Source organism: Podarcis tiliguerta (assembly GCF_965153285.1).
Source record: "Podarcis tiliguerta genome assembly, chromosome: 3".
Taxonomy (NCBI): Eukaryota; Metazoa; Chordata; class Lepidosauria; order Squamata; family Lacertidae; genus Podarcis; species Podarcis tiliguerta.
Window position 1 is genome coordinate 18614495 of NC_139536.1, and position 14373 is coordinate 18628867.

The following is a 14373-nucleotide window of genomic DNA, read 5'->3' on the forward strand; positions in this document are numbered from 1 at the left end:
TGGTTCGGAAGGAAATGTTCACAAGCAGAGGGCGTTAAAACAGCTGCTGGTTAGTAAGCATGCTTTAGGAGTCAGAGGAGTCAGACTGTTTGCCCATGAAGTTCAGTATTGCCTACACTGACCGGCAGTGGCTCTCCAGGGGTTTCAGACAAGGGTGCTCTCCCACCCCTAGCTGGTGAGGCCAGGGACCTCTCCCACACTAAAGCATGAGCTCTGAGCCACAATCCTATGTATGACAGCTATAATGCTGTCAAAGCGCTCTGCACAATTTCTCTTCCCCGTGTTCGTTTCCCTCTTGAGCATTTTGTTTGCACCTCTTCCTTTGATGTCCTCTCACTCAATCGCGGGGGCATCAGCAGTGGAACTTCATGCTGAGACATGTGGGTGGTTTTTTCTTTCTCTCTGGGGCTAACCCAGTCACAGCGGCACCCTCTAAAGCTGCATCAAATGGTATCTGATCTAATGCAGCTGCCCTGCGGAGGGTGCCAGGAAGCGTCTGGTGCTCCGCGTTGCTGGTGCAACTTTTGAAGTCTCTTAACTCTCATGCCCTGGTTCATATATGCATGCGCCATCTAAACTCCGTTGAGGCCCCAATGTGCCCCTGAGAGTCAGTGTGTGGTGTAAGAGCCATTTAAAAGTTTCACAGCGGTTACATGGGTAAGCGCTCCTCACCAGCTTCAAGGGTTGCGATGCTTAAAGCATCCCTTGGTTAAACTTGATTGGCAGGTCTGTTTTGCTGCCAGTCCTCTTCCCCAGCATCATTCGCTTTCCACGTGGTTCCACGTTTTGCAGGCAAGTGAGTGTCCCGACTCAGTTCCACGTTCTCATCTCTGACCTCCCACTCAGACCAATCCCACCAGGATACTTCCACAATCTAATTCAGGCTTTCCCAAACTTGGTCCACCAGCTGTTTCGGACTACAATTCCCATCATCCCTAGCTAGCAGGACCAGTGGTCAGGGATGATGGGAACTGTAGTCCGAAACAGCTGGAGAGCCGCATTTGGGAAACCTTGGATCTGTTGTTGTAAAGCGGTTTTCCTGTGTCCCACATTATAACCTGCAGCTTCATAAAGAGAAGTTTCAGCGTTCATGGAGCTTGTACTTGTATTTGGCATTTTTGATGTGCATTTTACAAAACGCTGATGTTTCTATATTAAACCTCTGTGCGTAAAATGGGCTCATTTTTGTTTATTCAGTACATTTATATATTTCTTTTTCTCCATTGTTTTTAAGGAAGTGTAGAGTTCTCCATCCATTTAATATTTTTTTTATTATGACTGTTAATTTACTAATTGCCTTCTTTTACACAGTTGTCTCAAGAAAACCCTGGGGGTGAGTGGGGAGGAAACCCAGCAGTTAAATACTGTTGGTTCATTTAAAACCAAAACAATACAGAATGGACACTGGGGGGTGGGGGGGGGAAGGGTGAAGGGACATGATAGAGGTGCTTGGTGCAGAGAAAATGGAGAAAAGAGATTTTTCTCCTTCTCTTATAGTACCAAAACCTGGGGCCATCCAGCAAAACTGGGCAGGTAAAATGAGAGAACTCCTTCACAGAGTATATGAAATTCCCTTCCACAAGATGTAGTGATGACCCACCAGCCTTGGATGCCTTTAAAAGGGGTTTGGGGAGAAGAAGCTACCGTTTGAGTGTGAAAGGAGAACGGGAGAAGAAACAACAAGAGATGGGTAGAAATATACATGGGGTGAGAAAGAGGGAAATACTGAGCACTTGCCCACTCAGAGCCTCCAGATCAAAAATCTTTTGGACAACTTCCTGGAGAAGGCTGTTGAATAGCTTAGAGCCATGATGGCTGTGCTCTTGCCTCCACAGCTGGAGGCAGAAATGCTTCTGGCTACCGATTGCTAGGAACCACAAGAGAGGAGAATGCTGTTGCGTACTTGCCCTTTTTGTGGGTTTCCCACAGTGTGGTGTAGTGGTTAAGAGCGGTGGACTCGTAATCTGGTGAACCAGATTTGCTTCCCCGTTCCTCCACATGCAGCTGCTGGGTGACTTTGGGCCAGTCACACTTCTCTGAAGTCTCTCAGCCCCACTCACCTCACAGAGTGTTTGTTGTGGGGGAGGAAGGGAAAGGAGAATGTTAGCCGCTTGGAGACTCCTTAAAGGGTAGTGAAAGGTGGGATATCAAGTCCAAACTCCTCCTCCTCTTCATCTGGTGAGAACAGGATGTTGGGCAAGATGGGTGACTGGCCTGATCCAGCAAGATCTTCTTACGTTCTGTCCACTCACCCTTTTTTGCAGTCACTTCCACACATGCACACACCCAGCTTAACCCAGATTTTCTGTTTCTGCTATGTGCGTGCTTGTTTTTAGTTCCATGGAAAAGGTAGATCAGGATTAAATGGGAAAATAATACGAGACTGAATTTTGAGCATAACAACATGCGGCCACTTCTCAAAACTTCCTTGCATGAGTCCACAATAAGGTGCCATTGGAACATGCTCACAGTTGTTTTTTCAAGACCGTCTCTCCTCCCCCCCCCATCCTTTCTCCCCAGCGTCCCAGCCTGCCTGCCTCATCCAGAAATGTTAAAGTGAAAAAGTGAGAGGAGTTTGCACAAAAGCAGGTTTTCAACCAAACACCATCGTAGCCAACTGACTCACAGTGCTTATGCATTGCATTTTTATACCACCTTTTCTCCAAGGAGCTCTGGGTGATATACAGGATTGCTGCCCCCCCCTTCATTTTATCCCTGGAACAACCCTATAGTAAGCTGAGAGGCAGTGACTGGTCACCCAGTGAGCTTCACGGCCGAGTAGGGATTCAAACCCTTGTCTCCCAGGTCCTAGTCTGATGCTCTAAACCACTACACCACAGAGGTAAAAGATCTGATGTATTTTGCACAAACGAGCAAGGTTTTCAGAGTTAATTAGTTAAAGGCCCTTTCGAGTAAAGCAGAAACAATGTCCTCATTTGCACCAAAATGCTAAGCTTAGCATCCCTCCAGAAAGGAGATTGCAGCTTCCTTGCTCTTCCCCAGCCATTCTGCTGCAGTGCTGGGTGCACAGAACCAAATCCGTGGTTTAGCTCTCTCCCTAAATCACTGCCTGTAATTTACAGTTTGAGGTCTTTGTGGTAGAGCATCTTAATTCTATGATGTTGCCTACCCATACAACTTTAGCGTGCAAAGGAAGCACACCATCCCATTAAGAGTCTCACGAAAGTCTTGCTTCAAACACCGGGATCCCTGACTTGTGTGTGTGTGTACATGTTTTCTTTTCCATGTTTGCTGCAGAAATGCTCTGCAGACAGCTGTACTGGCCCTAAAACCGGTCACGTAGCTGCCTTGCACCCTTGGGGAAGAAATGCATTCAGCACCCGCTCTTAACTGTGTAATGTGTCCAGTAGCCCTTTAGTCATTATGCACCATGGATGGTTATCTTATTACCTCTGTGGCTCAGGGGCAGAGCATCAGAGACAGAAGGTCCCTTGATTAATCTCCCAGCATCTCCAGTAGGGCTGGGAGATGTTCTTGTCTACACGGACTGGTAGCTGCTTTCCAGGAACTCAAGACAATATTGAGCTAGGTGAACAACTGGCCTGACTCTGCGTAAGGAAGTTTCCAATATTCCTATGTTTTGCCAGGAGAGATGGATGGGGAAGGATTTGCCTGAACTGGTGAGGCCAGTGATCTGCTGTGATGGGTTATAGCAACTTTGCACGTACTAGGTTGTCAAGAGGATGCTCCAGACATCATGTAAACATACCCATGGACAAGCATTAAAATAAAGCCTCTGCCAGCCTTGCAAATAAGCCTATAGAAAATAAATAAAGTTCGTTCGTTTGTTCCTTCGTTACTAGGCCACTTACACTCATTTGTTAGCAATATCTGTTCTTGAAAGTGAGTGACAGAGGGCAGACATACATTCATATCCCATCTTTCTTCTGTCTAGGAAACCCATGTGATTCCCATGTGGTCTCCCATGCAGGCACAGACCAGATCCAGACCTGCTTAGCTTTAGCAAGGTGGTAGCTTCATGTACCCTCAGACTATAACCACCATGTTTGTAAGCTTCCCTATCCTGTTGGTTGGAGATGCTGTCTGCCTGCATCGCCTGTGGCCCTCCAGATCTTGTTAGGGCTACAACCTCTCTGACCATTGGCCACAGTGGCTGGGGCTGGTGGGAGCTTGAGTCCCACAGCATCTGGGGAACCATAGATGCCCCACTGCTGCAGCACAAGTCGGCCACGGTGTCATCTGCCAAACCCATGAGAGGGCAGTCTTTGCATGATTGGCAGGTGACTCAGAGACCCATTGGCTTCCCAGCCTAGGGATGTAAAAGCTAGTGGTTAAGAGTGTTGGACTAAGACCAGGGAAAACTGAATTCAAATCCCTCCAAACCTGAAGCATGGGAAGTCCTATTAAAAAAAAAATGGCAGAATATTCGGATTATTTGATATTCATAATCTGGAATATTTAATGTGATTTGATTGGATTGTTAAAGTGGAAAGTTTAATAAAAATGATTTTTTAAAAAAATCCCTGCTCAGTCTTGAAGCACACATGGTAAGCTTGGGCCAGTGGCTCTTCTGGGCATAGCCTACCTCTCCGGGTTGTTGTGAAGATAAAAAGGGGGGTAGCCATTGTACAGAGCCCCGAGCTCTTGGTGGGCTTAAAAATACTGTAAATGCAACCATAGTTATTCAGAGAACTGATGCCGTGGGGTTGTTGCTCCCCCTTAGTTTTTGTAGATTTGGGAAAGTCAGGCCACTTGTTCATGTAGCCCCCACTTCACCCCCCCCCAAATAAGCACAGTGTTCAAACAGTGTTAAGTGTGCTTGTGCAGAATAGCAACCTGCTCTTGCCCTTTTCCCGTGGCAGGCAATTGCCCTCCCTCTTGTGGTGGGTGGCATTATTTTGGGGGGTGAGTAACAGCTCTCCCTTCTCTAGTGGAAAGGAGGTTGCGGCTGAGATAATGGAAAGTTAATTTGCCGGGCTATGTACCATTATCACATGCTCATCCTAATTCCATCTACACAGATCTCGGTGCCAGGACTGGAAAGGAATTGGGGGCTGGCGTCTGCTGGGCAGCCCTCCCCACCTCTTCTCTCCCCTTCCTCCTCCCCCCCCTCCTTCTCCTCCACACTCCCTCCATGCAGCAGGGAAGGGTGATCTGGATTGGCTGCCTCTGTCCAAAATGGGCTGCCTTTCCTTTTTTAGATGTTAGTCGAGCTGTGAATTCCTTGATTTTGGCAGAGTGTCAGGTCAGGAGCCTGGAGGAGCACATGGGAGCTCCAGACCCGCCAATCTGCATGGGGTGGGCAGAGCACAGACATCACACAAAACCCATTAACCCTTTCCCAGGCGTGGAAGGTGCAGGCAGGCTGACCCACAGGGACCAGGAGCAGATCACTCCCAAGGGTTAGTTTCCACCATTCCAGTTAAGCCGTCTTTAAAGGTCAAGAACTTTATATACGTATTTCTCTCTTTCTTTTAAATTAAAAACAAACAAACCCAGTTCCCGGCATTCTGTCCCATTTTAGCATGACCAAGAATCCAAGCCAGAATGTGGACGCAAGAAGGCTAAGGTTCTCAATGGCTAGAGTCTCCCAGGGAGTAGTAAGAAGAGTTTGGATTTGATATCCCGCCTTTCACTCCCTTTAAGGAGTCTCAAAGCGGCTAACATTCTCCTTTCCCTTCCTCCCCCACAACAAACACTCTGTGAGGTGAGTGGGGCTGAGAGACTTCAGAGAAGTGTGACTGGCCCAAGGTCACCCAGCAGCTGCATGTGGAGGAGCGGAGGCGCGAACCCGGTTCCCCAGATTACGAGACTACCGCTCTTAACCACTACACCACACTGGCTAGTAAGATCTCGCGTATCACCGAATGTTTGCCGTTTGCTCAGACGTGGAACAGTGAGATTCAGCAATTCTCCCTACACGCCGCTGCTATTCCGCTGATACAGGAGTCAAATGGATTTTACTTCGGCTAAGCATGTTTTCTTGGGAGTAGGAGCACTGTTTTGTGCCATAAGACAGCAACATGCTTTAAAAGATGGAAACTCAGGCCGTGAGCATCTGTAGCCATGTAAATACCCATTGGCTGGCTGCCCCTCGAATATAATATGTTCGCAAAAATAAAAGGAAAGAGAGGATGCTCCGAGGTACCAGCCCAGGTGCTGACACTGGGCCTGTTTGCTGCTTTTTCCATTGTGTATTACCTTCTGGGTGGCTATTTGGGCTTTCCTTATTCTACGAGGTCCAGGACTTCAGCCCTGAGAGACGGCTCTCGTCGTACCACTGATATTTTTCTTCTGCAAAAACCAGAGTCGAGCGTTAACATGGCTGAGCCTCCACAAGTTTAGTTCCACTTTAAAATAGAGGTAGAGCATCTGTTTTGTTTACAGAAGGTCCCAGGTACAATCCTTTAGCATCTACGGAATGGGAACTTCTCCCATCTTGAAACTCTAGAGAGCAAGTGCCAGTCAGTCCTGAGCTCGATGGACCAGTCGTCTGACTCACTTTTCCTACGTTCCTATGTAAGGACCAGGATTTGGCCTAGGGCCCGGAACCAAGTTGTGTTTTGAGCCTGGCTGTGTTCCCATAGGGCTGGCGCTTTGACAGGAAAGGCCCGGCTCCTAGCGGTAGGTAAATATGTATCACCATCAGACGTGTCTGTCTCCCTGCCGTGAGGCGCTTACAATTGCAGGTGGGTGGGGAGCTTAACACGGACTGGGGACACAACAGGAAAGGAACGGAAGTGCAGCCAATGGCGAACAGGAAAACGATCTTTGGTGGTTTCTCTTGCATGTGCTTATGCTTCCAGGATTTGAAGGGAGTAAGAAAGGTGGTGTGCTAGCTGCTCTGGGAGACAATTTTGAGCATCTAGAGCGGCAGGGGAGAATGACTAGAGCCCTCTCAGGTGTTAAGAGGCTGGAGGAGTAAAATTGAGAGGCGGTAGGGTATTGGGAATTGTAAAGAGGGGTCAACTCTGCAGAGGGTTGACAAACTTGGGCTGGAAGCAGATACTGTTGGGGGTTGAAGAGGGAGAAGCATGTAATCGGAACTGTGAGGGATTTTGGCAGCATATGAGCGCTAGACTGATGCAACAGGACCAAGGCGAGAGGATGGCAGACCAGTGTGGAGAAGGGCTACAGTAGTCTCAACGAGAGATGGCCAGGTCACAGACCAGACCTTTTGTCAAGGGGAAGGAGAGGGAGGGCTGCATTTTTGATGGGAGAAGTGGCACGACGGTGGCTGCAGGTCGAATGTGGGGAGCAAAGGAATAGGTGTGTGTCAAAGATAAAGAAAGGCCATTAAAGAAACATTCACATTATCAGCATCAGAAAATGTTTAGAAGATAGTGAAATAGGATGGTGTATTCACTTTTATTTTTAGGTTTGATGTTATGTTATTAAAAACTTTTTCTGTTGAGAGATAGCAAAGTGGGTGAAAATAGGAACAAACCAGAAGCGGAAGTTGGGGGAAGTCTTGGAGGAGAGGGAGGGAGGAATATATAGTAAATGTTAAGAAATTGAGATGTATGTAATGAATGAAAAATAAAAATGAATATTTTCTTTTTTAAAAAAAAGGACAAAGAAAGGCCTTTTCAACAGGATGGCTGATAACATTATCGATGATCAGGCTTATGCGAGAGGAGGGCCTGGGTAGAAAAATGAGAAGTTTGATCTCAGTTTGATGTCCACCGGACATTTCTGTCTCAGTGGATCCAATTTTTGGACTTTGTGCTGGTGTGTGTGTGTGTGTGTGTGTGTGTGTGTGTGTCAGTGTGTGTGTCAGTGTGTGTGTCAGTGTGTCAGAGAGAGAGAGAGATTCATCACTTAGCAGAAGTACTCAACTGGCCTCTTCCTTGGCTGCAGATTTCTGGCTCATGTCTCAAATCAAAACAAACACCCCGCATCCTTCCCTCCTTCCTTCCAGCAGCCCAAAGGTGGCTCCACGTAAATTAGAGCTGAATGTTTCGACGAAAACACTCAGCCCCGGGGACTGTTCTCTGCCACGTTTGGCACTGGGCAGTTTGTACGGCTGGAGCAGCAGGGTTCACAGGGAGGTTGGTTGCGGCAATTCTGATTTTCCTGGCGTTGTGCCTGTTCTGAACGTGAGTTGCCCTTCTCTTGCAGGACTCGCTGAAGCCTGCATTCACCGTCACCAACCTGCCAGGGACGACGTCGACCATCCAGACGGCGCCCACCACCTCCACCTCCATGCAGGTCAGCAGCGGCCCCTCGTTCCCCATCACCAACTACCTATCGCCAGTCTCTGCTAGTGTCAGCCCCAACACGGTAACCAGTGCCAACGGGACGGTGCTGAAAACCACTGGAACCAGTGCAGTGGCCTCCGGAGGGCTAATGCAGATACCCACCGGCTTCACCCTCATGTCAGGTCAGTTTCCCTCTTGCCGACTGAGGCACTTTCCTGCTTTTTCCCTGTGGAACCCTCCGGGTTTTAGCCTCAACCTCCCTCTTTCGCTCCGGAGAGGCTGGAATAGGAATGCTGGCGCTGTGCTCTCTCGAATATAATTGGTTCAGGAGGGAGAGTGTGGCTTTGAGGCCTAGCTGCGAGGTGAAGCCTGTGAAATTCCGTGCTGCAAATTCGCCACCCCATGGCTCCTGTGGGGAAGAAGAGCGCTTCCCAAGGAACTCTGCCATGACTGTTCCTCTTTTTTTTGTGTGGCACACCTGGTTGTGAGAATTGTAGGGTTCGGAGCTGGGATGTGGAGCCTTCCCTCCTCTTCCTCCCAACAAGGGCTGTGATAACAGATAATAATAACCGGGAGGAAACTCAGCCTAAGCTAAAAATTTAAATTTAAATTTAAAAAAGCGAGCCGGCCCCTGATTTTTTTAAAGAAGGCTTTATTTTTTTCTCCCTCCTTCCGGCAGGTGCTCCACTCCCTCCCGGGACCCCTACCATTCCTCTCACTCAGTTGCAGCCGCACTCCCTTGCCCTCTGCAGCCAGCAGGGCCAGGCGGCCGCTGCAGCCACACCTGGACAGGTGCAGCAGGCACAGCAGACAGTCTTCCGATTTCCAGCCTCCGCCGGAGGGCAGTTTGTGTCCCTGACAGGTCAGCAGCGCTCACTTCTCCCCTTGCTTGTGGGAGGTGGGTGGAGGGTGCACGCTTTCAGGGAAGCCTCTCCTCCCGCGCCTCAGAAAATATAGGTCCAGTGGGAGCAGGCTGAAGGCTCGTCTAGTCCAGCGTCTGGTTTTCCAGATATGCCAGCGGGAAGCCCACCGGAAAGCAGAATTATGAAGGCAACGGCCTCCTTGATGCAGCTGTTCCCCCCTAGTGGCTGGTGGTATTCAGAGGCGTGGTACTTCTGATCTTGGCGGGGTAGCACATAGCTACCGTGACTGGGCGCCATCGATAGTCTTACCCACCACGAATTTGCTAATCCCTTTTAAAAGCCATCCAAGTTGGCAGCCATCTCTTATGGCAGGCAATTCTAGAACTGGAGCTGTTTGCCACGGGAAGTGCTTCCTTTATCTGTCCCAAACCTCCCAGCATTCAGCTTCTTTGGTTATTGCTGTTCTTATTTTTATTACAGTTTATTAATTGCCTTCTGAGCCAATGTTCTCAAGGCTCCAATGTTCTCAAAGCTAATTCAAACTGTTTGAACACAAAAGTCAGGTCGTGTGTAGGAGGCCCTGTTTCAAAGGTACCCATCGCGTCGTCCTCTGGACGTTTATTTGGACTACAAATCCCATCAGCCCCAGCCGGCGTGGCCAATAATCAGGGATGATGGGAGTTGTAGTCCAGCAAAGATCAGGAGCACCTCGCTAGCTGTGCCTTCCCTGTTTGAATGTGGGCACTCTACTTCCGCTAGTATGATTATCAGGAAAGCAAAGCTGATGGGGGAGCGTGTGCGCTTGCCTGACGTGTTGGCCCCCCACTTGATGAATGAAATCTCCTGCCTTCTGAAGCATGGTTATCTCTTGGTATGTTCCTCTGTTGTCACAGTTTCCACTTTTAGGGGTGTGTAGAGCTCGCTGCCGCTGCTGTGGTGGCACAGTAAAAGTTCATCATTGTTTCACCCGATGTGTATATCTTTAAGGGGCCAGAGCAAGGGCCAGAGCAAAATAACGAGATCCAGCTTTACAGCTGTGAAACATAACAGGTGCTGCTGAGTTGCATTGATTAAACTGTGTCAGGAATTGGGTGTAGTATATAAGGAGAAGCACCTAGCTCTGCCTCTACCCTGGGGGATGGGTTGGTGGTTGGGTCATGTTTGTTGTTGATGTATTTAGTGTAAAAGGAGTTTTTGTTTTTCTTATTAAAACCTTGTTTAAGTTATTGTTGAGTCCCTTTTTAATGCATGGTCTCCCCAGCAAGCTCTCTGCAGCGTTACTATACTGCAAAAAGCCAACATCTTTGTGGCAGGGTGGGGCAAGGGGAGAGACGTCTCCATGGCAACACGGGAGGAGGTAGACAATACCAGTGGAGGGAGGGGCTTCTGGCCCCACTGACCTTGGCTGTGATTGGTGAAATGGAAAATGGTGAATACTTACTTATCAGGGAAGAGGACCTGTGGCAGTTGCTATGATGGAAAGTAGCATCTTAACTGGAAGTTTGGACCCTGCAAATTGTCTGGGGGAAGACGGGGAGCCGGGAGGCTGCCTTGCTGGAATCGTGCTGGAACTCATTTGGACGTCCTTGAGGCCGGTGCAGCAGTAGGAATAATAAACAGCACTTCAGTCTTGATGTAACAAGCCATTAGCAGTAAAACTGTTGTAATGCTCTCAGGCTGGCCAGCTCTTGTCTTATCCTTACAAAGGGCTTGGGTTCCTTAAAAGCCTAAAATCATATGCTGGAATTCTGCTGCAGAACATCCAATTTTCCTCGAGCAAGTTTGCTGGGTTAGTGGTGAGGAGTATGCATTTATGTGGCAAGGGAAGGTTTAAGGACGTATTTAAAGGACCTTTCAGATCACTTTGCATGAACAATATGCTGAGCAGTGTATTGAGATCTGAAGATGGCTATCACATCTCCTCTCAGTCTCCCCTTTTCCAGGCTAAACATTCCCAGCTCCTTCAAACGCTCCTCATAAGGCTTGCTTGGGATGATTCCAACTAAAATGTTCCATCAATGCAAGGATTTCTGCTTCCGCAACAGAACTCCTCCCCACCCCACCACGAGCAGCCAGCACCCTACCCAAATTGCGCTTGTTACAAAATCTGCCCTTATTCCCTTATGGGGTACACAAGAGCCCTTATAGAGTCCTTTGTAGGTTCTCCATCGGTAGGAGAAAATAACAGGGGCCAACCAGAGAATATTGAGAAGCAAAGCAGCTAGTAAGCCTGATCTTTATTAAACTTTTGCAACAGGGTGCTCCCCCACATGCAGGAGAGAGGAGGAGGACCCAGAACAAAGGTGTGCCCGCCCTTATATAGACATTCTAAATTGCCCACCTTGGAGTCCAAGACCACCCCCCAGATACATCATACCTACATCACAGAAAAGGCTGTCTACAACAGAAATCTGAGTGCGTTGTTTTTACCCTGTCTGCCAGGTTACCTGTTAATGGTCACTTGACTGGATTACCTGAGGAGTCTGGCCATCCTTTTGTAATGATAATACTTAATTCCTGAGCTAGGTCACAGGCTTACACTATTCACACCTTAAATGTGTCCTTAAGGCAGGATTTGTGAGGACAGAGACAATGGGGAGGTGCATTTTCTTCGAAGTTGTAGAGCAGGGATAGGCAACCTAAGGCTTGGGGGCCGGATGCGACGCAGTTGCCTTTTCAACCCAGCCCACAGATGGTCCGGGAATCAGCGTGTTTTACATGAGTAATAATAATAATAATACCTTTATTGTCATTGTACAACCTGTGCAATATGTCCTTTTATTTAAAATGCATCTCTGGGTTATTTGTGGGGCTTGCCTAGTGTTTTTACATGAGTAGAATGTATGCTTTTATTTAAAATGCATCTCTGGGTTATTTGTGGGGCATAGGAATCTGTTCATCCCCCCCCCCCCAATATAGTCCGCCCCCCCCCCATGGTCTGAGGGACGGTGGACCGGCCCACGGCTGAAAAAGGTTGCTGACCCCTGTTGTAGAGAAATATCTGAGGTGACTGAAAGAGTCAAAATGGCTTTAGGACTTTTCCTATGGGTTTCAGACATGTGGCTTATGTATATATATGTACGTGTTTGCTTAGTACATTTATGAACAATTATTATACATATAAGACCTTAAAAATTTTATTACACTCTAGAGGGTTGGGTGAATCCCCAGAACCAGAAATGAGTTCCTGCAGGTTCCTGCTGCAAAAAAAAAAGAAGCCCTGGTTTTTGTTATGTGGGTGTTTTCAATCTGTATGGCTGTTTTAAAATGCATGAAAGTAATAAAGGTAAAGGGACCCCTGACCATTAGGTCCAGTCGTGGCCAACTCTGGGGTTGCGGCACTCATCTCGCTTTATTGGCCGAGGGAGCCGGCGTACAGCTTCCAGGTCATGTGGCCAGCATGACTAAGCTGCTTCTGGCGAACCAGAGCAGCGCACGGAAACGCCGTTTACCTTCCCGCCAGAGCGGTACCTATTTATCTACTTGCACTTTGAGGTGCTTTCGAACGGCTAGGTTGGCAGGAGCAGGGACCGAGCAACGGGAGCTCACCTCGTCGCAGGGATTCGAACCGCCAACCTTCTGATTGGCAAGTCCTAGGCTCTGTGGTTTAACCCACAGTGCCACCCACGTCCCATGAAAGTAATGGTTGGGCACTAATTGATTTCCTTCTCTTGTGCCTTTTTGAGGAGGAATGAACCCTAACAATAACATGCATGCACTGCTAGTGATTTGGGGAGATGGGATTTAGTTCTTGGTTGTACATACTCATGGAGGATCAGGCTGTCAGCGAGTCATGATGGCTGTCAAAGACAGTTGCTGAGAACATTCCTGCATTGCAGTTGGTTGGACTAGATGACCCACCGGGTCCCTTCTATGAGCAGGAGAGGGCTATTGCGTTCATATCATCCTTATGGGCTTCCCATAGGCATGTGGCTGGCTGCCGAGAGAACTGAATGCTAGACCAGATAGACCTTTGGTTTCATCCAGCGAGGGCTTTTCTAATGTTCTTCCCAGCATGAGAACTGGGAGGCTGGCAGGATGGGGTAGGTTTCCTTCTTTTCGTTTTGCTGAGTCTTGGGTGTGGGAATGCTGATATGTGGTTGGTGTCTGGGTTTCCTTACCACTGGTTTGACTGGTGGTCTTCAGTAGTCCCACCATTAGAGGCCCGTTAAAGAGGAAGGTCCGTAGCTCAGTGACAAGAGCATCTGCTTTGCATGCAGAAGGTCCTGGGTTCAATCCCCAGCGTCTCTGGGTAGGGTTGGTAATGTTTGAAATCTAGGAGAGCTGCTGCCTGCGTGTGTGGACAATACTGAGCTATTATTATTATTATTATTATTATTATTATTATTATCATTTGTTAAATGTATATGCCGCCATTCATCAAAAGATCTCAGGGTGGTCCTACAGAATAAAATACAAGTAAATAATTAAACCAAAACAACAAAACAGTAACACCCCCTTCCCACAGATACATTTAAAAGGCAGTAGGATATTAATCAGCCAAAGACTGTCAGTGAACATATTTATTTGCATTACTTAGTGCTTTAAAACTACTGGTGCAGCCCAGGACGGCAAAACAAGGCCAATATTCCGGAAATCCTTGTCTAGACTCTGTGAAAGGATTTTGTGGAACTGTAACAACCTTACATGTGGATTGTTTGGACTTTATGAACAGACAGGTGGAATAGACACCATTACACGGATGGACCTTATGCATGAACTGACTAGAGAATGATCTAATCCACTGGGTCTTCTGCTTTGTTCGTTTGTTGAACTTTATGAGTCACTTCTGTTGAAATTTACAGTTTGATACAATGAATAGTATACCTTAATTATCTAAGAACACAGCCAGTTACGTCTCGTGTGATTATTGAATATGTCAGTGAACATAAGGCAGCTTCGGGTATTCCAGGGCAGCGCATGATCATCCGCATCAACACATCACAGGTTAGCTTTTGCCTGTAAGAGTTCAGGTGCCCTGTTGCTTAATTTGGAATCCCAGCTTGCCCATGATTTGTATTTGCTTCTATCTTGCCTTTCTCGGAGGTATTTATTTATCTTACTATTTCTGTGGAGATCTGGATACCACAGGCCCCTGGGCGGCTGTGCCGGAAGCCCACTCAACTGCCCCAGTTGCAAAAGCCTTGGAAGAGGCAGAAGGGAGTAGTGGTAGGAGAGAGGAAGAGAGCGAGCCCCAGAGGACAAGGGAAGGAGATTTGCCAGGAGCCAGCCAAGAACCTGGGAAGCCTGCAGCCGGGCTTAGTCTTCTGCCAGTTGAAGAGAGTGCTTAGCCAGCGAAGAGGGGAAATCTATCTGCTGAGGGACAA

General features: G+C 47.9%; 1 protein-coding gene across 2 annotated transcripts in view; it reads left to right on the forward strand.

The window, feature by feature from the left end:
* The window catches only part of SRF (serum response factor), a 69627-nt gene that overhangs the window by 36956 nt on the left and 18298 nt on the right, over positions 1-14373 (forward strand). The window contains exons 3-4 of one of the 2 annotated variants that reach the window (XM_083433080.1): positions 8104-8365; positions 8863-9045. In XM_083433080.1, the coding sequence (XP_083289206.1) occupies positions 8104-8365; positions 8863-9045 (445 nt within the window). The remainder of the gene's footprint in view (positions 1-8103; positions 8366-8862; positions 9046-14373) is intronic. The other variant, XM_083433081.1, reaches the window with a different exon arrangement.